This window comes from Alexandromys fortis, unplaced genomic scaffold (assembly GCF_014885135.2).
Source record: "Alexandromys fortis isolate MF-2015 unplaced genomic scaffold, M_Fortis_MF-2015_v1.1 scaffold_22, whole genome shotgun sequence".
NCBI lineage: Eukaryota > Metazoa > Chordata > Mammalia > Rodentia > Cricetidae > Alexandromys > Alexandromys fortis.
Window position 1 is genome coordinate 12,172,426 of NW_026067900.1, and position 22,466 is coordinate 12,194,891.

At 41.4% G+C, this 22,466-nt stretch overlaps 1 protein-coding gene and 1 pseudogene across 1 annotated transcript in view; both read left to right on the forward strand.

The window, feature by feature from the left end:
* Cd109 (CD109 molecule) overlaps positions 1-11,472 on the forward strand; it is a 102,979-nt gene extending 91,507 nt beyond the window's left edge. The window contains exons 29-33 of the mRNA XM_050126341.1: positions 44-109; positions 4,398-4,540; positions 7,061-7,208; positions 9,322-9,424; positions 10,973-11,472. Coding sequence (XP_049982298.1) covers positions 44-109; positions 4,398-4,540; positions 7,061-7,208; positions 9,322-9,424; positions 10,973-11,139 — 627 coding nt within the window. The 3' untranslated portion in view covers positions 11,140-11,472. The remainder of the gene's footprint in view (positions 1-43; positions 110-4,397; positions 4,541-7,060; positions 7,209-9,321; positions 9,425-10,972) is intronic.
* Positions 11,473-14,913: 3,441 nt separating this feature from the next.
* The window catches only part of LOC126489910 (NADH dehydrogenase [ubiquinone] 1 alpha subcomplex subunit 2-like), a 30,036-nt pseudogene continuing 22,483 nt past the window's right edge, over positions 14,914-22,466 (forward strand).

Genomic DNA, 22,466 nt, shown 5'->3' on the forward strand with positions numbered 1-22,466 from the left:
CTGTCTCTCTCTCTCTCTCTCTCTCTCTCTCTCTCTCCTTTAGCTTGCTGCGCTGGAGCCCACAGAAGTGAATATTTCTGCTCGTGGTTCGGGATTTGCTATTTGCCAGGTATGTATATACGATGGCCTATTTTTGCAGTTAAATGTGACCTTTAGTAACAATTCTTTGCTAAAACTTTCACTTAGATAGCGTGTGTGAAATTCTTGTTGACGGCTGGCAAGATGGCGCAGTCAATAAAGGCGCTTGCTCTCAAGCTTGACTTTGATCCTTGGGACCCATGTGGTAGGAGGAGGAAACCTACTACCTCAATTTGTCCTTTGACCTATACACAAATGCCATGCCAAGCATTTGATTTACTCACAATAAATAAGTGAACATATAATAAAAAATAGAATAGAATTCTTAATAATTTGCTTCTGTGACTTAGATGAGATACATTTTTTTTATTTAGTAAGTATTGGAGATGTTACTAACTAGGGCGTAGACAATACTTACTTGTGTTGACAATCTGCTTGAAAACATCTCTTGGAGATTACTTGCTTTTTGAAGGCAGTGTTGAAATCCTCCAGTGTGATTTATGTGAACAGCTGGGAAACCTTTTTCCCCTTTTGAGGTATAGTCTTGCTATGCAGACACAGTTAGTAATATACTCAAATTATAGTCCAAACTGCTCTCAAACCAGTGATCCTCCTGCCTCAGTCTCCCAAGTGCCGGGATTTCAGGCATGTGCCACCTTGCCTGGTTTCTACATTTTTGTCATATTTGAAAAACAGTTCAGAAATTATGATGTTAACGGGCTATAGAGATGGTTTAGTGGTTAAGGGCAAATACTGCTCTTCTAAAGGACCCGTGTGAGGTGCTCACAACTGCCTATACCTTCAGTTCTAGAAGGATCCTGCACCTCTAACCTCTGTGTATGTGCTCACACACACATGTGCATACACACACATGCAAACACACATGCACACATACATCATTAAAATTTAAAATGAATCTAAAACATTACAATGTTGATAGTTGATAAAATTTATGTTGTGTTTACCTGATAACAAATATGCATTTTACTTATAAATTCTTAATATTTATCTAAGAATATGAGGTCAGTATGGTTTGTAAGTTGATGGACAATGTGTTTCCTTATGGTAAAACCTCATAAAATAACAAATTTAAAAATTCAAGCATTATTGTGTTTGGAGTCATGATATGGGATGAAAATGCCAACAAACCTGCTTTTGAAGGCATAATAAGTGCTGGAATTAAAAAGGAGACGGTATTGAAAGTACTGACTGGAGTAATTACCCTAAAAACATAGAATGGAGTCTTTAAAATAATACTAATGGAAACCCAAGAGAATAAACGATAAGGCCAAAAATGATTATGACTTGGGTGGAAACAAACCAAACAACCACTTAGAAGGTAATAAAATGTCTACTAGAGAGAAAGGTATTTTTAAAAACTATTAATTATATTAAATAGGTTTTAGTATGACATTTTCATAAATATGTATAACCTATTTTGATCATATTCATGTCCTTAGTTATGCACACTTACCCTGTCCTTTGTCTCTCCCAGTTTTCTCTCTTTTTAAAAATAGTTCAAAAAGTCACTTTTTAAAAAATACTGGTATGGGGGGCTGGGGAGATGGCTCAGTGGTTAAGGGCATTGCCTGTTCTTCCAAAGGTCCTGAGTTCAATTCCCGGCAACCACATGGTGGCTCACAACCATCTGGAATGAGGTCTGGTGCCCTCTTCTGGCCTGCAGACATACACACAGACAGAATATTGTATACATAATAAGTAAATAAATATTAAAAAAAATACTGGTATGGTTACTTCTGTTGAGAGGGCAGCATCTTCTTTGCTGTCTATTGCTGTGAAAAACAGTGGTCAAAAGTGACTGGGAAGGTAGGGGTTCATTTGCTTAGTCATTGCAGTTACAGACCATTGCCTAGGAAAGTTAGGGCAGGGCCGGGGAGGCAGGAACCGAAGCCGAGGCTATGGAGGAGTTCGGCTCACCGGCTTTCTCCTTTGGCCTGCTCGGCTTGTTTTCTTATACAGCCCAGGGCCGCTTGCCCAGGGTTCCTCGGCCCTCTCAGATCAAACATTAATCAAAATATGCCTGTCCCTCAGACATGGCCACAGGTCAATCGAATGAAGGTAATTTCTCCACTGAAATTTCCTCTTTCTGGATGTTTTCATTTGTGTCGAGCTGAAGAAAGCTAACTAGCACAGCTGCATATACCGTCCAATAGAAAAGACACACTTTATCAAACACATATAATTTGGAAGCTGCCAAATAATTTCCAAGATTTTTGGAAGGAATAATTTATTTTTGGCAGGCATGCATGCATGTGTGTGTGTGTTGGTGCACATGTACCATTGTGCATGTGTGGAGGTCTGCTTTCTCCCTGCCCTGTGGGTTCTGAAGGAAGAACTAAGATGCTCAGGCTTGTGCAGTAAGCACGTTGATTGGCTGAAGCACCTCTCTGGCCCTCTAAGATCATTTTGCATGGTACTCAAGGCACAGAAAGCATCTTTTAAAAACACCAAGGAAGAATAATTAAAGTGAAGCAGAATGTTTTTCCGTGAGAAGGAAAGAAAAAACAGGATAATTTTTGTGGATCTTTATTGAAGACCATAGGAAACTCTTCATCCCAAAACTGCCGTTCAGTGTAAAAAGTCAATCCTGAAGTCCTGGGAACTTAGTATTCTTTAATCATCACATTTGTTGGAATTACAGCCTTGTTGGAAGCTATTCTTGGTCAGTGATGTGTAGACAAATCATTGAATAAAATGACTTTTGCTTGAGGTTTGAAGGGCAGTGGCAAATGCAGACCTTCTGGTCAGAATGTTCGCTAGCCAGCGTCTGTATCAAAATTCAGAAGAGAGAGGGACTGATAGCCTTTTCTCATGAAAGAGGGAAAAATATAAAAATATTAATCATGCAGAAATGAGAACTGAGATAGTCATTGTTACTATTTTTATCAGTGCCCTGGAAAAAGAGTGCTCAGGCTTGTAGTAGATGTTCACTTACTTGGGTTCTAAAACTCTAAGCAATGCTGAATGGCTTCTTTTGAAGTTCTGTGAGTGGCTAGCTGAGCTTTCCCACCAGCCACCTATAACCTTCAATACTTAGAGATAGATATTAATCATTGCCGTAATGACTAGCCTAGTCCTCTTGCTTCATGACACTCGTCCCTAAAGGGACAGCCGCACACCATGGAAAGACTGGAGGTAACATACAGCGATTAGAGGTCAGAGAGCTGCTCTAGGAGTTGTCCCAGTTATATTATACTCAGCATTAATTGCTGTAGTTTACAAAAGAGTTGGAAAATGTCCAGAATACCTCAGTCAGAAAGATGACGCAAATTTCTGTTGTGGCAAAAAAGGATTAGAGCTCTTAGGTTGGAGGAGAGAAGGCTTAGCAAGAGATAATTTAAGGTGTATACATCTGAGAAGGATTCTAGATGTTTGCTTCTGAGGTGTATGCGTTTTTATGCCTACGATTCAAGTAGAATTAAAGGGAAATTCAGTATAACATAGTAATATTAAAATTTATAAACTTGGTTCCAAAATAAATGGGTGCATTAAATATTTAAAAGTTCTGTTTGTTTAGGCTCAGGCAAGCTAGGAAAATGTGTGTGCATTGCCAGGCTTCATATTTAGCGTGGCTTTGAGACAGACACTGGTCCTTGTACTGCTCCAGTGTTCCCACGGCACCTTTCACATCAGAGAGGCACAGCAGAGGTGCGGAAGAAGGCTCAGTGGACTGAAGGCTGTCACTTGCTTTATCATCTTTGAAAAATGTTTTATGATGAGAAAGAATCCTCGGCAGTTGGACAGGTGGTGTTTGAGTTTGATTTGTCTTCCTGGGAGTTTCCAAGGTTCCATTTGGGTGACAAAACTTAGAAATTAGGAAATTAATTATTTATCAGTAACTACGTTCAAGAAAGTTGTGTGTAGCTTTTCCTTTTATCCTCAAGAGAATGTCTTCCATTCCTTGAGAAAATAATCCATAAGCATCATCTCTGGTAGTCTGCCATTTGCTTTGCAATATTGTCTAATAGTTTTCTCAATAAAAATGACAAACATTTATAAAAGCATTGGATAATGATGTCTTTTTTAGCTGTTTATTTTTAGTTTGACTATAAATCTAATTGATTTCATTACAGAAAGAATTATTACCTACTACTTAGACTATAGCAAACACCTTACTGCTAGTTTATCCCAGATGTTAATTTTCAAAAATAGTGTTTTCGATGGGGAAGGAAATCTGTGGCTATAAGGACAAATATTTAGAATTTAGTTAGGACATTTGGTGCTTTAATAAAGTGGTAGTTGTTGGTTTTCCTCCGAGATCCATGACTTCACTTATGCCATTTTTTTATTTATTGCAGCTTAATATTGTTTATAATGTGAACAGTTCAGATTCTTTTAGAAGTCGAAGATCTATTGAAAATAAAGAAGCTTTTGATTTAGAGATTGATGTGAATGATGAAGAAGATGATGTCAATCACATGAATTTGAATGTGTGCACAAGGTAGGTACCTGCCTAACAGTGCCTTCAAGAAAATAGATTTGCAGGCTTAATTTGTATGGTTATCAAATGAGATCAGTTAAGGAGTCACTTTTAAGAGACTTCATCATTCATCCCACCACTCCACAGATTACACACCAGAAGCACAGTAAGAAAGTTTAAACCCTTTAGGTAGAAAAACATTAAATTATTTAATTCTTAATTTTATTGAGGGAATGTGAGAAAGCCCTGAATGAACACATTGTTGACATGGGCACTGCCATGTCAGCTGCCTGATGTCTCAACCCATAGAGGTGGTAAAGCCTTTCTTTCCCTGGGGTGAGGCTCAGAGGGATGGCAAAGTCTCCTTATGTTTTTAGTATGTGTTGGCAGTGTGTGCAAAAATGAGCAACAGCAGCTTCCTCCTCCAAGATGACTGCACCTTCTGCTGAGATGAGCTCACTCATGGTCCTGTGCTATGTGTGATACAAGTACTGAGATTCTTAAGAAGTTGTAGAACAACTGTATAGAGTTGGCTCTGCTTTTCCACCTATGACTCGAACTCTTAACTACCAAGCTTGTATGGCAGACTTCTTTACCAGCCGAGCCATCTTGTTATAAACTTGTAAATAAGAACTTCAGCACCAGCTGTGGGACACTTCCCTGGGAACTGTTGGCTGGAGAGGTCTCAGAGGACCCCCAAGTAGGCAGGCTTTGCCATTGTTCTTGCTGGTGCATCAGAACCAGATGATAAAGACCCCATTGATGAAGGCACTACACATTCTGGTCATGGGACATAGATCAAGGTGGGATGAACTGGAAGCTCTCTCCCTCCTGGCTAGTTTTCAGTGCTTTTCCTAAGTTGTGCTATGTAGGTGCTATGTAGGCTGTAGGGGGAGAAAACTCCTCAGTGGTCTCACCCTGCTGTAGATCATGTGTGTTACAATTCTAACCCAACAGGCAAGATTTGCCCATTGGCACAATAATGGACCAAGGATTTGGGGGATAACTAGCCACTTTATGATTATAGTTGAGGGGGTATACACCTCTTGCTATAAATCCACTCCAAGTGAGGGGGTATACACCTCTTGCTATAAATCTAGTAAAAATCCAGGGATGAGTGGGGATACAAATAAAAGCTAACAAAACTCAAGCCTAGTTTAGGAAAACTGTAAAATATTCAATCATATTTAATGCTACAAATACTATTTTTTGTTTTTGAAATAGTTTCATTTAGGGTTCAGATTTATCTTTAACTTTTATACTTTTGGCCCAAAATTTATAACAGGATGCAAATCTAGGAAGAGGAATAGTTGTTTTAGGTAGTGACAGCACTCCAGTTTAGAAGATTCTGGTCTTGGGTAATTGTGTCCTGGTAACTTCAGTTCCCAGAGTGGTTCTAAAATTGGCCTGCATCCAAAGCACCCGAGGATCTCCTTTCCCCAGACATGCTGGCTTTGCAGTAGAGATGCGAAGTTGTCCTCCTCCCCAGCTTCTCGGTTATTTTGTGCACGTGATTTTGAGAACAACTATGAGAAAGTTGTTGAATCAAGAGAATTTACAATTTCAGTTCTATCGGTCTGTCTTCTCACCGCAGCGTTGGTTGGTATTCAGTGAGAGGCTAACTGTTAGAAGGCCCTGGCTGTGAGGACCTGGTGTCTGCTCTTTTCAAATATCCCAAGGCACTGTGGTTGAACTCAGTATGTTGTTTGGCTGGAAACCCCTATTGCTTTATGAGGGTCATCTCCATGTGTTCGCCCCATTCCTCCCCTAGTGCATTTTGACCAGCAGCTGGCGCTAGTACCATTTCTATAGCACCTTCCTTCTCAGCGGGGAAGGAAATAGGACTTCCTTTGTTCTTTCTTAACCAGGTCTCTATTAAATAATAAAAACATCATGCAATTACTATTTACTATCAATAGGAGGAATTTATATGTATCACAAACCTATATGCCAGATATTGAACAAAATCTTTACATACATCTCATTTAGGTCTTACTAGAGTAGTTCTTTCCAGCCAGTAATATGCCCACTTTTCTCTCTGATCGATTGATTGATTGGTTGATTGATTCATTCGTTCAGAAAATGGTGGTTGAGAATCCTCTGTGTCTCAGACTGGGGTTTGCACCGAGTGGCCAAGGGAAGTGCCTTTTTTTTTTTTCATTTGTTGATTTAAGCTGGAAAGGTAGGTGCTGTCAACTTCTGAGAGAATGCCAATGTTTTGAGACATATTTACTTTAGGACCAGTATAAAACACCACTGGAATCTATTGGATGGTTGTGCGTTGTACCCGCTCCAACCCGCAAGCACACACCCGCTTCGCTGTAGGCACTCTGTCCTATTTAAGGGACCAGGTTAGCTGTCCTTCTACTTGTCACTGAGAGCTGGGAGACTGCCACAGCTGTAAGAACAGAACACGTTGTTTAAAAATTTCCTACAGTGAATTTTACTTGTGCTAGAACAGTATTTAGAATAATATTTGGTAGTTTTAACTTTTGCATAAGGAACACTTGTTTTTCTTTCTTCTTCATCACTTTGGTGTAGATTTTTGGGCTCGAAGAGGAGCGGCATGGCCCTTATGGAGGTTAACCTGCTCAGTGGCTTCACTGTCCCTACAGATGCGATTCCTCTGAGCGAGATGGTGAAGAAAGTAGAGTATGATCACGGGAAACTCAACCTTTATTTAGATTCTGTAAGTAGCAAGAGGTTTCATCAAGCTAGTTTTGGTAAATGTCTGATGTGTTGTGTTTAGAAGCCTGCCACCCATTAAGTATGCTTTCTGTAAGCTTTTTGTCTTTGAATGATTTTGATATGTTAACTATATGTTTTCTTCTATGGAAAAAAAAATCATCATTGGGGCGGGGGAGATGGCGCAGTGGGTACGAGAACTGTCTGTACACATGTGGTGACCCGAATCCCAATCCTCAGGATACATGTAAAAAGCCGGGTGTGACCACACAAGCTTGCAACCCCAGCACTTTGGAGGGCAGAAACAGGAGTATTGCTGGGGTTTACTGGCTGTCACTCTAGCTCCAGGTTCAGTGAGAGACTCTGGGTCATAAGAATAAATTGGAGGTTGGTAGAGTAGGATGCTTGATGCCCGTTTCCTTATCCTTATGGCTTCCATATGGATAGGCGAATGTATCCCCTCCACACAAATGCACGCACACCACACAGACATACACATACCACATACACTTACAAACTTAAAAAAAATTCGCTATGAAATTAATGAAAGTTATTATTAATGATGAGCCAAGGAAGGTCTTTTTTAAAAGCTTAGTAATTGTTTATTGAACTATCATGCATATGCATTATGCATACACACGTATATATGTATAATATTATACAATCATTTGGAAGATTACTTTTTTCATTTGTGTGTTTGGTGTATATGTGTATGTGGGGACCAGAAGTTGACTGACGTTGGCTGTCTTCCCAGTTACTCTCTACCTTATTGTTTTGAGTCAGGCTCTCTCGTTGACCTTGGGGCTTTCTGATTCACGTAGGCTGGCCAGCCAATGAGCTCCAGGGATTTGCCTATCTTCACCTCCTGAGTGCTGGATTCCAGGCTCATGCTGTCGTGCTTGGCTTTTTGGGTGTGAAGTCAGGACGTGAATTGTGCTTACACAACAGACACTTTACTGACTGAGCCATCTCCCCTCCCCCAATAAGCAGCTTTTAAAAATCATTTTTAAAAAATTATTTTCATAAATGGACAAAGAAAGCAATGAGCTTCATTATGGCACCTACATATGTCCACGGTTTTATAAATTTTTTTTTCTCTACTCTGCTCACTCTAACTAGTGCCTCTTACCTCTCCCAGTGCCCAGTTTCTGCTTTCAGTTCACATAAATTCCATTCCTTTCCTCACATCAGTCTCTTTGTCCTCTTTTCCCTGGTGGCCCCCTTTCTAGTTTGATGTCTCACACCTCCTCCTCTGGTGCGGAAACATTAGCGTCTGCAGATGACAGAAAACACATTGATCACTCTGGGCCTGGCTTTGCTTAATACAATAGTTCCCAATTCCATCTCTTTTCCTGCAAATGCCTTTATTTTAATTTTCTTTATGGCTAAATTGGCCTTCCATTGCGTATATATAATACACATTTTCTTTATTTGTTCACTTGTTGATGGCCTTCTAGGCTGGTTCCATTTCCTGACTTATGAAAAGTGCAGGAAGAAACACAGATAGGCAGGTATCTCTGTATTGTCTACTTAGAGTCCCTTCAGTACATACACAAGAGTGGTATATCTTTGTCATGGGGTCATGGGTGTGTATGTATACATATAATGGATATGTGTATGTATATACGTGTTTTGTACATGCATATAGAAACATCCACACTGATTTTCCATGATAGCTGGAACAGTTTATATTTCACCAGGAGTAAATCATGGTCATTTACACATATAAATATCAGGCCCTTATTAATTGCGGTATGCGCCCCTTCACCTGAGGTCTATCTGTGATGCTCCTATAGGCGGACCACTGTCTGCAGAGCTGGGCCTCTTCCAGTCATTAGCAGCAGCTAGAATTGAGATGCTCTGCCTGAGAGGGATTTGGGTTGCCCTGGGAACAGGCTGGATGTTTACTAAATAATTCTAAATCTCGACAATCCCTTTAGGGACTAAATAAGACTAAGAGGCATTCCTATCTTATAAGGATTGTTTTGGATTTAAATAAGATTAGTTTAACTATAGTACCTGACAGGCAGAAAGCCTAAAATGAAAGAAAAAGTCTCTGACTTTTCCCATGAACTATAGTGTGACAGCCCCTTTCTAATCTTTTGTATTTTTTCAAGGTAAATGAAACCCAGTTTTGTGTTGATATTCCTGCTGAGAGAAACTTCAAAGTTTCAAATACTCAAGAGGCTTCAGTATCTATAGTGGATTACTATGAACCAAGTAAGTGGGGTCTGGGGTTCCTAAGACTTTAGAAGTCAAGCCAGGCACTCTGCTCATTGAGAAGTGACCATCTCACTATTTTGGTTTTGTAGGACAGTTGGTTGGAAGGGAAAAGTGTGGATGGAGGAGATGCATTATTTTTGGTATCAAGAAAAACTGAGTTCTTGGAATGATAATTTGAACTTCTTTGATATGACTGGTAACATTTTATAAACTAGGAATGATGTAAAACATGAAAGCAGTCAGCCGTCCTGGCGGACTCCCAAATTCTTTATGAAAAATGACTCTCAGAGTGAAGCTTTGTGAGTGTGCAGTCCTTTCTGAATGAGCACCCATGGTGTTCAGAGATGTTGGAGTGCATGAGACTGGCTGTGAGAATTTCATTGAGATAAGGCGAACCAGCTCGCAGTTTTGGTGATGCTTGTTAGAGCATTCAAGACAAAGTATGGTTCTAGGTAGTTCTGTCTCCAAGGACAAAAGCCAGCCCCTCTTGTTCCTTGCTTCCAGCCTCTGTTGATGATGCAGGTATACCCAGGGTCTTATGGGATATCCCAGCCTCTGTCATGACAATACACCCAGGGTCTTATGGGATATCCCAGCCTCTGTCGATGATGCGGCTACACCCAGGGTCTTATGGGATATTTAAGAACATAGGCATAGGACCTTTTTCCTGAGGTGAAGTGATAGACTGTATTGTGGGGATCTAATGACAGTCCCTTGCTATAATTTTTTTTGGTGAGATTGAGTAAAAGATAAGAAAAATTAAACCTACTATTTTTTTAAGTAGCTGGAGATACATTTGTGATGTTGGAAAAATCTTCAAAAAATCATGAAAAATTAAAAATAGAATTTAATTAAAATTATAAAATGAAATGTTTTGTTTGCACTGAGATTTTTATAGGGTGATATGTACCTTACATAGTTTTTAAAGTGTTATCTGTACTATAACTTGTACCACCCCCAACTGAGTAGTTATTAGTTAGTATGCGCTCTGTTTTAAAACACTGAAGCGTAGTTGTTTTTGTTTTGGTAAGTTTATTATTTTGTGATTGGTTGTTTATGCAGCTAAACACTATCCATTTGTGCTATGAATTGTACCTGGAATGAATAGAGTTTGACAGTATGCCCCTGTCTAACAACAGATACAGATATATTTCCATCATCCTTCGATTCGCTTAGTGAAGTCTAGGTCAGACACTTCTCAGGAGGTCTACTGGCATAGACAATATCGTTTCCAAATAAACTCTTGAGAAGATTAAATGACGCAAAATTTAAAGTCTTTCCCTTCCAGTTAAGGTCGTGTTTGCAGTGGAGGGCTGCAGCCAATTTGCTGTCTTCTAAAGCTGGCCCACTGATTGTAGATAGAGCGGGCTGAACACACTGTTTCTCGGCATTTGTTTACCATCTGTGCCTCCTGAGCATCTCATTTGTTTCTGAGAAAAAAAAGTTAACGTTGTGAAGCATGGCCCTCTCATGATTTATGCTTAGCAAAACCACTGTTTCCCGACAAAGGAGACATGTAACCTGGATGTCTGCCTCTTTAAACAGGGAGACAGGCAGTGAGAAGCTACAATTCCAAGGTGAAGCTGTCCTCTTGTGACCTCTGTGGAGACACCAGCTGCCATCACTGTAAGAATGGAGCCATGGGCTCCCTTCAACACTCTTCAGTTCTTTTCACTTTTTGTTTCATCCTTCTGTACTTGGTGGAACATTGATTATGATTTATTTTTCAAGGACTTCATCTAAAACTAGCCTTTTCAGAAACCCAAGTGTGACTGTTCTCCTTCTATGGCTGATGATTGCCTCTGATGATTTTGAAAATCAATTGTTTCCCTTTCTGGGGGGTTCTGGGGGGATGTTTGCCACAGGCGGGAGTTTGTGTCAGTGTGTAAATCTCCAACTTGTGTAGGCGTGTAAACCTCCCCACCTGATCTTTGTGTGGAAGACAATTAGAATGATGACACTCGTGTCTCTTTATTTCCCCTCCTCAGAAGGATATTTTAAAGATGCATTTATGTTCCCCAGAATAAAAATGATATTTTCCATTATTTGTTCCTGTTTTGTCAAAGATGTGTGTGTGTGTGTGTGTGTGTGTGTGTGTGTGTGTGAGGCTCTCAGGCGTCTCATCCTTCAGTATTTGGTTTGGTGTTAAAGGAGCAGCAAAAGATGCTTTCTCTCTATTCCTTCCCATATCTATCCTGATGCTACCTTGTTGGGTCCATCCCAACTTATTTATAGAAAGACAGAGTCTTTTCCTGCGTTGTGCTGTTCAGAGGTGACAAGACACTGAATACTGCCTTTAGGGGTGCTGGGGTGCTCTCTTCTGTCATGTTGGCAGCCTCACCTTGGCTCTACTTCAGGGGTGAGAGATGAAGAGGCCTGTAACGTGTGCCTGTGTGCCTTGGACCAGAAGAGCTCAGTCCAGGAGCCACTATGGACCAAGGAGACAAGAAGTATTGCCTATGTCACAGGCAACCCATCTCCCTGGGATGACAGCTGAGTTGAAGGTCTCAGAGAGTCTGGGCATGATTGCTGCCCCGAAGAACTGTAGTGCTAGTCCTGGCTTCTGTTCAGGTCTGCACTCTGGGCTGTCAGGTGTCCAATGATGCTGTGAACCATTAAAAAGTATAGCTGGGCTTTCTTTGCATTGCTGCTTCCCAGACAATGACATGGAGACTTCTTATTAATCATGAATGCTTGGCCTTAGCTTAGGCTTGTTCCCCAGAATCTGTGACAACTTAAATTAACTTGCATTAATTAATCTATATTCTGCCACGTGACATGTTCCCTCTCCTCCGCATTGTATGCCTGTATCTGCGTCTTGTTGGCTTAATCCTACCCTTTTCTCTTTCTTCCCGGAAGTCCTTCCTATTCTCTCTTGCCTAGCTATTGGCCACTTAGCTCTTTATTAAACCAGTCATAAGGTACCTTAGACAGAGACACATCTTCACAGTGTACAAAAGAATTATCCCACAACAAAAAGATTCCTGAATTTTGAGGTATGAAATTCATTTATCTCTGTGAGTGCTTAAAGAAAAATCCCTTCCTTACCTCTTCACTCCTTTTCCTTTCAACTTTCCCATCTGAGTATACTTAAATAGGTTAGCTATATTAAAACAACTGAAGATTAAAAAATTAATCTAAGAAGTGGCTTAGTTTTGTTCCTTAACTCTATGACTTTTTTCTCAGGTAGATCTGTAAAAATAATCGCATGGACCCCAAGGAGCTTGCTTTATAGTATTTTCAGCTAGTAGGACTTTCTGTTGATGATGGATTAGAAGCTGCCTCTGTGTGACCAGGTAAAGAAGGGTCAGGGTAAAAAGAATTGACTCTGTGTATGACAGAAAGAGCCAAAGGAAAAATAAAGAAGCTGAGGGGAGACTCTTGTGGAATATTTGCTTACATTGTGTGAAGATGTGTCATTGGGATTGGTTTAATAAAGAGCTGAATAACCAATAGCTAGGCAGGAGAGAAGAGGCGGGACTTCCTGGCAAAGAGAGGAACTCGGGATGAATCTAGGCATGGGAGTCTCTCATGCCAGCAAGACAGTAAAGGACATATGGTACAAAGGAAGGGGTAACTGAACCATGTGGCAGAACATATATCAATATAAACTGGTTAATTTAAGTTATAAGAGCTAGTTGGGAAAAAGTCTAAGCTAAGGCCAAGCTTCATAAATAATAAGTCTCCATGTTGGTACTTGTGAGCTGGTGGCCCAAAGAAAATTCTCACTACAGGAAACACATGAAATCTTCTGCCTAGAAGCAGTCAAGAGTGACTGCTCACTGATATCAAACTGCAGTGGAGTTAGCTGTGACACAAGGTAGGCACAGTCCCTCCTGGCTGTGGGACAGGAGACGGGGACCTGTGGGGTCTGTTCATGGGCTGGGATGGAGGTGGGCAGAGAGATGGCTGTCGGAGTTGGGCTTGCTGGACAGACTGTGTCCCTATTGAGAAAGCCAGTCTTATAAACCTCCTTTATAACATGTATAGACGGTATCAGTTCTGTTCCTCCAGAGATTGCCTAATACAGCTTGCTTCAGTAGACTGTGTCTTGATTTTGGTCCTTTGAGCCTTTATGTCTTGGATTTTTAGTAGGATATAGTTGATATGGTGAATAGAGCTCACCTATATGCAGAAAGAATTATAAAATTTCACTCAACAAATTCTTTTAGAATTTACTTTGTATATGAGAAGAGTATTGTTGACCTATAACATTTTTCCTAAGAACTGGCACTTTATATGTTGATCCAAGTAACTGAAAGTTTTAATATCAAATGTTGAAATGTTATTTTTTAATTAAATAATTACTTATCATTAATGAGTTAATTAAAAACAACACATTTCAACATAATTAATAATTTTACATCCTGACTGCATTTTCCCCTTTTCCTTCCTCCACTTCTCCTCCACCCCTCTCAATCTGCTCCTCTGTTTCTGTTCAGAAAGGCACTGACCTCCCATGAGTATCAACAAATGTGGCCCTATCAAGTTGTGGTAAGACTAAGCACCTCCCCTTGTGGGAAGGCTAGGCAAGGCAACCCAGTATGAGGAATAGGTTCCCAAGAGCCAGCCAAAGTGTTAGGGACAGCCCTGCTCCCATTGTTAGGAGTCCCACATGTAGTCCAAGCTACAGAACTGTTACATAGGAATATGTTATTGTTAATTGTATTAAATTATGTACTTCACAAATGTATTGGCTTGAAAGAAAATGGCCCCCATAGGCTTACAGGGAGTGGCATGATTAGGAGGTATGGCCATGTTGGAGTAGGTGTGGTATTGTTTGAGGAAGTATGTCACCAGGGGCAGGCTTTGAGGTCTTAGATGCTCAAGCCAGGCCCAGTCTGACATTCTCTTTCTGCTGTCTGCCTATCTGAATATAGAACTGTTAGCTCCTTTTCCAGTACCATGTCTGCCTGCATGCCACCAAGCTTCCTGCCATGATGATAATGGACTAAATCTCTGAGCTATAAACCACCCCAGTTAAATATTTTCCTTTGTAAGAGTTGCCATGACCGTGGTTTCTCTTCATAGCAATAGAAACCCTAACTAAGACAGAAGTTGGTCCCAGGGACTGGGGTATTGCTGTGATAGACCTGACCGTGCTTTTGTTTCAAGTAATGTGGACTTTGGATTAGAAAACAGTGGAATGGTTTAAGTGGGGCTTAACAGGTCATCCTGGTAGGAACAGAGAAGTCAGTGGTGTTGAGGGTGATGGGAACTGTGGGCGCCTGGCTCAAGAAGTTTCAGAGGAGAAGAATATAAGTATGTGGCCCAGAGACTGTTCTAAGATATTTTTGTGAAGAATGTGACTGCTTTCTGCCCTTGTCCAAAAAATTTGCCTGCAGGTAAATTGAAGAATTTTGGATTCATTGTATTTGCAGAGATTTCAAAACAGCCTCGTGTGGACTGTGTTGCATGGTGGTTAGTAGCCACGGTTTTGCAGATCTATAATGAAAAGGAGCAGGCTAAGTAAGGAAAGTTACAAAATGTACAGTGAAGAAAAAAGAGGCAGCGGGAAGTGGAGTGGACCTAAGTCCTCTGCTCAAGGAGGGAAACAGATTAAAGAAAATCCTAATGTTAAATGTAATAAAGTCAGTGGTGACCTCAGGGCAAGATCCCGTCCAGATAATCTTCCAAATCGTGAGAAGGAATTGAATAAAAGCTAAGAGGAGCTGGAGAGAAGGCTCAATGCTTGAGAGCACTGACTATTCTTCTAGAGGATCCCAGTTCAATTCCCAGCACCCAAAAGGCAGCTCACAACCGTCTGTAACTCCAGTTCCAGGGGATCTGGCATCCTCACACAGACTTACATGTAGGCAAAACACTAATGCACATAAAAAAAAGAAAAGAAGGTTAGCAAAGATGGTGGTCGCCGCGGCGGGAGCAAGCTGGGGCTGCGTGAGATTCGTATCCATTTACGCCAGCTTTCTCCGGGCAGCCAGGGTGTGAGGGATTTCATCCAGCAAAAGGGTACGTGGAGCTGAAGAAGGCGCACTCCGGCCTGCCCATTCTAATCCGCGACTGTTCGGAGGTGCAACCCAAGCTCTGGGCCCGCTAAGCTTTTGGCCAAGAGAAGAATGTGTCTCTGAACAACCTGAGTGCTGATGAGGGAACCAGAGCCCTGGAGAACGTGCTGAGCAAAGCCTGAAGTGTCTCCACTGAGGACTGTGAGCAAGAGCACCAGAATCTGGGCTCTACTAGACTGAAGGCAATGTGGGAAAACGTGCTCTTCCGTTCCTTATAAAGCTTATCGCTGTACAGTGTTGCTTCAGAATTCCCCCTCTCTCTTGCTGTGCAAACACTGAGGCAAAGCAGTTTTACATAAAAATCTATTCCTCATTAAATGAAATTTATAAAAAAAAGAAGAAAAAAGAAAAGCTTAGAACCTGGTGTGCTGGTGCACACTTTTAATCCCAGCACTCTGGAGGAAGAGATAGCAGGATCTCTGAGTTTGATGCCAGCCCAGTCTACAGATCGAATTTTAGGTCAGCTAAGTTTAGGCAGTGAAGGAAACCATTAAACCAGAACGCTGGTGAAGATGTAGTTGAGTGATGGGGAGCATGCTCTAGCCACAGAAAATAGCTTTGGCCACTTGGTTCTAACTTTAGAGTGGAGGGGTTATGGAATCTCCCTCCACGACTAAGAAAGCTTCTGAGGGCAGGCATTTGTTAGGGGTGTCCTTGACTAGAGACCTAGAGAGGCTCTTTCATGAAGCTGGGAAGATGAAGCCTAGATTGCCTTGGAGACTGAAGGAGCAGAACAAACTCCATTTCGAGAAAGAACTTCATTTTAGACAGGACCTAACTGGTGGGGACAGAGTGAGTGAGTGAGTGTGTGTGTGTGTGTGTGTGTGTGTGTGTGTGTGTGTGTGTGTGAATGGAAACCCAGCAAAGTCATAAACATTCCCAAGAAATGTGCTTGACCTGGTCAAAGTGACCCACCAGGGTGTTCAAACAACATCTGCTTGCTTCAAACGTCCTTGTAGGTACCCAATTAACCACTGTTTTGACTGTTTTGAAATTCTTGTATCCCACAGCCAAAGCATTCAAAAGTTGCACACTTTCACCCACTCCTGAAACGCCAAGGATTGTGAACCACCCTGCTTGCAGTTTTCCCCTTCAAAAACTCATTCCCCTGAGAACTTGGGACAGTTCTATTCCCCCATCACCTGCTGAGGTGGTGTGTTGGATTTCAGTTCGAGTTAGCTAACTTGTTATCAATAAACCCCAATGTGTTTGCATTGGATACTGGCTCTGTGGTGGTCTTGTTTGAGGGTCTTGGGATGCGACCGTAACAGAGACCAAAAAAATTTTGGATACCTGTGGAGCAGAGATGTTAATGGGTGGAACCAGCCCAAGAGAAAGAAGCGTGTTACCGTCAACCAAGCTGAATGGAGACGGAGAGCTGAAGAGCGTTTTCCCATCAGACATGGAGATGCTGAATTTGGACTTAGTTTGGCCAGTGGGTTTTCAGCCTTGCTTTGGTCCAGCGTTTCCTCACTATGCTCCCTTCCCAGTGTTTTGGAAAGGTAGTGCGTATCCTGTGCCATTATATGTTGAAAGTAAGTGATCTGCTTTTGGCTTTTGATTTTATATGGAATTACAGTTAAGAGAGTGTATGAATCTCAGAAGAGAATTTGAACTTTGGGCTCTGTGATAGACTATGGGTCTTTTGTAGTTGAACTGAATGTATTTTACATTATGTTATGGCTACAGCTGACCCCGACCCCAGATGCGGTAATTACAAGAAGAGACAACAGACTATAACAGATAGGACAGGGTACAAGGGCTCTCAAAGAAGGAACCTCCCAGCCACAGGGGCCTGAGAACAAGGTCTCTATCACACTCTCCAAGACATCCTTTAGGGGATATCTACAGATATGGTCAGAGAGATCCGAGTCTGCCCTACTACTGACCAGCTGCAGATACTGTCACCGATGTAGAACTCTGCGTGGAGATGATAACGTAGATCTCAGAGTTAAGCAATGGGAATGATGGAAATGATATTCTCATCCTCCCACACCTTTTGGTTGACACACACATTGCATTTTCTTCAGAATATTTCTCTCTGGAAGTTTTCCAATGACATTGATAATGTTACTTTAAGATAATATACAACCTTAAAGTATGGAGCTTTAACCTAGTGGCATGGAACTTTATAACACAGTGAAATGTGTATACTAAGCTGATTTAGAAGTTTATAATGGGTATAAAATACAATAGAACGACCCGAATCATCCAATTGCATGAAAATATGCTGCCACTAGAGGGCAGAGGAGGGACAAGGAAAGAAAGTTCATCCCCAATTCAAATTCCAAAGCCAAGTTCCTTTCGTGAACTAAAAATAAAATGGGATCTGAAGCACCCCCCCCCCCATTTCTGTGCAAACAGATATCCTGGTTATTAGAAGCCTGCTTGCTCAGGTTACCACACACTTTAGGATGCATTCTTATCTTTGGCATGTAACTCATGTATATTAATTTGTTATTCTTAGAGGAAAAATCCTGCCAGAGTAGGGGGTGCCTTTTGATTTTTATAAAAACAAATGCCGGTGTTTAAAGCCCTGATGATCGTTAACCTTTGGACAGTTTAGAAAGGGCTATGGCTGCCAAACTCCGCTATCATTCTTCTGGCCTGTTTTGATTAGGGAATAAGTTACAGCAAGAAAAGCTTGACCCAGAATTTGTGGAATTTTAATCCTCTCATGGAATCAAAGAGTCTGGATTAATCATTTGACAAATATTTATTGCTGTCTTCTCCTACCTACTTTTGCTTTGAGCCTTAAAAACCCCCTCCACACTTTTATAACCACAGCTAGAGGAAGAATAAACTCAGAAAATAGAGTTTGTTGGTGGCAATTTGATGGCTGTCAGCCCTCCCAAGGTCTGTCTTCCTCGTATAGCTTCGGCCCCACGCATGCTCATCTTCATTTGGAACTAATTTATGTGTGGAGACATGAGAGGAAACTCCGCCTGTCATTCAGGAGGATTGTCTAAGATCTCTGAGAGGAAAGAACATTTTTGGGCTCAACACTCTGTGAAAGGGTTCTCTTCTCCACAGCCCTCCCTACTTCCTTCAGACAAATTTTTTGGGATATGATTTTCCTGGTGAGAGACAGAAGGCACTAGGATGAAGGGAAATTCACTCTTGTGTCATATTTCAAGAAGTTGTGGGTCCTTAGGACACCAGAAGTCAGGAGATGAGAGAGGCTGCTTGCTGTTCTCTGGGAATATCTCTGTACTTCCAGGTGTGTGTGTTTGTGTGTGTGTGTGTGTGTGTGTGTGTGTGTATGTGTTTATGTGTGTGCTCTTGTGTGTGTTTGTGTGTGTGCTCTTTTGTGTGTTGAGGGTGTGTTAAGATGACCTCTGAGCTATAGAGGAAAGCCCTGGGGAGCTGAAGATCCAAGTCTGTGATCTAACTACCCATGCCTTTTCCTGTTAGTGATTTCCCGGGTTTGGGCCCCCCTCAGTCACACTGGTATGGATATAAAGAGCAGTTGAAGGCATCAGGAGCCAGCCATACGTTCATCCCTGTGGCACTGTGTGGAATCAGGGCATTTGTCAGGTGGAGTGGCAAGAATTTGAATGTGAGGGTTGCAAGCAGTTTTATATCCGGTTCATAGAGACCCTCCCATCCCAAGGGAGCCTTAGGCTTTATTTGTTGATGCCTTTGAGGTAGAAAATCCTGGGGGAATGATTTGAAGTTCATAAAGATACACTATCACAAGAGACTTAGTGAGGTTAGGAAGCAGGAACAATGGCAGCCTGGCTATTGCTGGCTGTTGTATCTTTCTTGCTAGGATGGGTTGGTGATAAAAGGCGATGATTAAATCCTTGTACCCATTTCTGCCCCCAGTTTTCTGATACAAAAAATTGTTGACAAATGAATATGCACCCTGAGGATTTATGTTGTCATCCCAAAGAGTGGCACAATAGCTCGGAATGGAGTATAACAAAGGTTTATTTATTTGGGGATAAACTCACAGTAAGGGTAGTGATCCTTTATGTGTGCTTGGAACTGGAACCGAATCCAGCAGCAAAGAGGGTCATGCATGTTTTTTTGTTTGCATTTATAGTACATGAGATCACGCCCAAAGTGGGCCAGTATCTTAAAGGCTATTAGCGGAAGGAGTTCCTACAAAAGATTTGAAGTAGAGATGACTGTTTTTCATCCACGAAAGTTTAGATTTGTGATTCTTTTAAGATTTCTTATAAGATTACATCTTGAGATAAATGAAGTGATTGATCCTGCCTTTGTAATCATGAAATGCAGCCTGCCAGCAAAGGAACTGGCTGAGAGAAATGCCTTGCTTACTTATACTTCGTTAATTTATAACAAATTGCTTGTGTATGATTGTACATGGGTTCTTGGAACAACTTGTCTTTCATCTGTAATATGTAAGATGTTTAATCATGTAAAGGATATGGAAAACATGCTGTTTTTACTTACATCCTCTGTAATCATTCACTTAAAAAATAGAATATAACCACATTGTAATTTTTATACTGCTTGAGAGAGTTTGCTGAGGTGTGGAAGGGGTATATAAGTAAGGAAAAATTAATAATAGACAGAAGGAAAACATTAGGGTAGAAGAACAGAAAAGGAATAGAGAACAAACAGTAGGAAGAATAATAAAATGAAGAACCAAGCTTTGCCCTGGTGTGTCAGTTTGTTTGTCCAGTAGTTCCCCTTGTCTGCATCCCCTCTTTAGTTTCCCTGACCTGCTGAAGGCTTTCCATTCACCTGCACCCTAGGTGAGATCCTGATATTTTGGAGATGTGTGTGTGTGTGTGTGTGTGTGTGTGTGTGTGTGTGTATGCTTTTCCCTTATTTTTCCAGCCCCAAGAGAGTTAAGGTTTGCCTGGTGTGGAAACTCGCTCTGTATATTCCACATTAGTTCCTGCTTCCAGGTTCCTGCCTTGATGTCTTTCACTGATGGACACTGGTGTGGAAGTGGAAGTGAAAGAACCGCCCCCCCCCAAGTTGTTTGCGATATGGGTATTTTTATCACAGGAATAGAAACCCCGAGTAAGAGAGTGACTTATCAGAGTGACTTATGAAGATGCTGAGGAAATGTAATTGAGGTTAGGGCATGTACGTAAGTGGAGAGTTCTGGTTCATTCCAGCATCCTGGATCCTGAGAGCATGACACTACTGCCTGTTTGCTTTAGCCTGACTTCCATGAGCTCAGCTGACTCAGCGTTAATCTTGCCGCTCATCCACAATCAGTCAGCGCTAGTGAGGCCATGTGACTGCGGAGTGTCTGTCTGGTGTCGGGAAAGCGATGTGGAGTGAAAACTGGAGTTGCGTGATAAACACTATTCCAGTGCCGTTTCAGCAATAATGCAACCTGGAATGCGAGCCCAAGCATTTGACTCAATATTACGTTCAAAGGATAAAGCTTATGTCTATACAATTGTTATTTGGTTCTTAACTAAATACTTTACATTTCTGACCTCTACTCAGGGACAAGTAGAGTGACTTCTATTATTCTCCCCATTTTAGAGATGAGTTTAGGGCTGGTGAGTTATTTTTTCAGTATTGTAGAACTTCTTAAGAGGAAGAAGTAAGACTTGAACTCAGTACCAGTGCCCTTACTCTTCATTAGAGTTATATCAGCATCCTAGTTTGCAGGCTTGCAATTCAGAATGAACATGTTTTCAACCATCCAGCCCTACTGTAAACTTAGGCATGGTACAGATTTGATCTCTGTGTCCCTACATTTTGTTTTGCTGACTCTGTTCTGCTCTTGAACCATCTGTGAGCTATTCTTCTGCTTTCTTTCGAATTTAGCTTCTGTCATCTGGCTTTAATTTGCTCACACTCATTTCTCTATGTTTCAGTTTCTTATTTTATGTGGACACCTTTTTGTAGTTAGTTTAATAATACACGTTTTTTATCACTTTGAAGTTTTACACTTAAATGATGGTAAAGACATTTATACAGCACAGTAACTGGATTTTTACTAAAATCTAAATGTAACATGACATGCAACTTTAACTTATACAATTTTAACCCTTATTATCTGAAATTGTCCAATTGTCCTTACGAGTCACTTGTTAAAAATTTGTAAACAATTCTCTAAAATGAACTTGGTGATGCCACCTTTTACATATGGTATACTTTAATATAGTAAAAGTTTTTGCCTAAGATATTTAATGGCAAAGATAAAGTATAATACCCAGAATACTCTGTGGAAATGCAAACAGGTTCACTTAAGAAAAACGAGGTACTAGCTTAAGACTTAAATGACTTGTTAGGAGTTCCAGAGGGAGGTGGGGACCTTGGTGAAAGGGTTTACGACAGAAACATTCCCTTTTACTACATATTATGGCAAGTATGGGTTGACCAGTGAACTGGGAGGGTGTGAGAACTTGGAGGAAGTGGGTGGCAGCAGGAGGTATTTTTTAAAAAGGCATTTTCAAGTGTGCAGCAGTGTGATTTACTCCTGGGCATGTGACAGTCAACTGTGTGGTGGCTGAGCCAGCTCAGAGTTGACTGCCCTTCTTTGTCTCTTCTCTTGTCTGTCCTTGTCATGTGATCACAGTGGGAACAGTCAGGTCCACACAGCACATCTCTGTCCGCACAGCTGACAGGTAAGTGTGGTTGAAATGGCCCTACTCAGATTTCGCTCAGAACCCAAGCACTTCTAGCTGTTCTGCTCTTCTCCCAAACATAATTGGAGCACTGGACTGAAATCTCAAGGTCCAAATCAGGAGTACCAGGAGAGAGAGCACGAGCAAGGAACTCAGGACCTCGAGGGGTGCACCCACACACTGAGACAATGGGATGTTCTATCGGGAACACACCAAGGCCAGCTGGCCTGGATCTGAAAAAGCCTGGGTTAAAACCCGTCTCGCTGAACATAGCGGACAATGAGGACTACTGAGACCCCAAGAACAATGGCAATGGGTTTTTGATCCTACTGCACGTATTGGCTTTGTGGGAGCCTAGGCAGTTTGGATGCTCACCTTACTAAACCTGGATGGAGGTGGGTGGTCCTTGGACTTCCCACAGGGCAGGGAACCCTGATTGCTCTT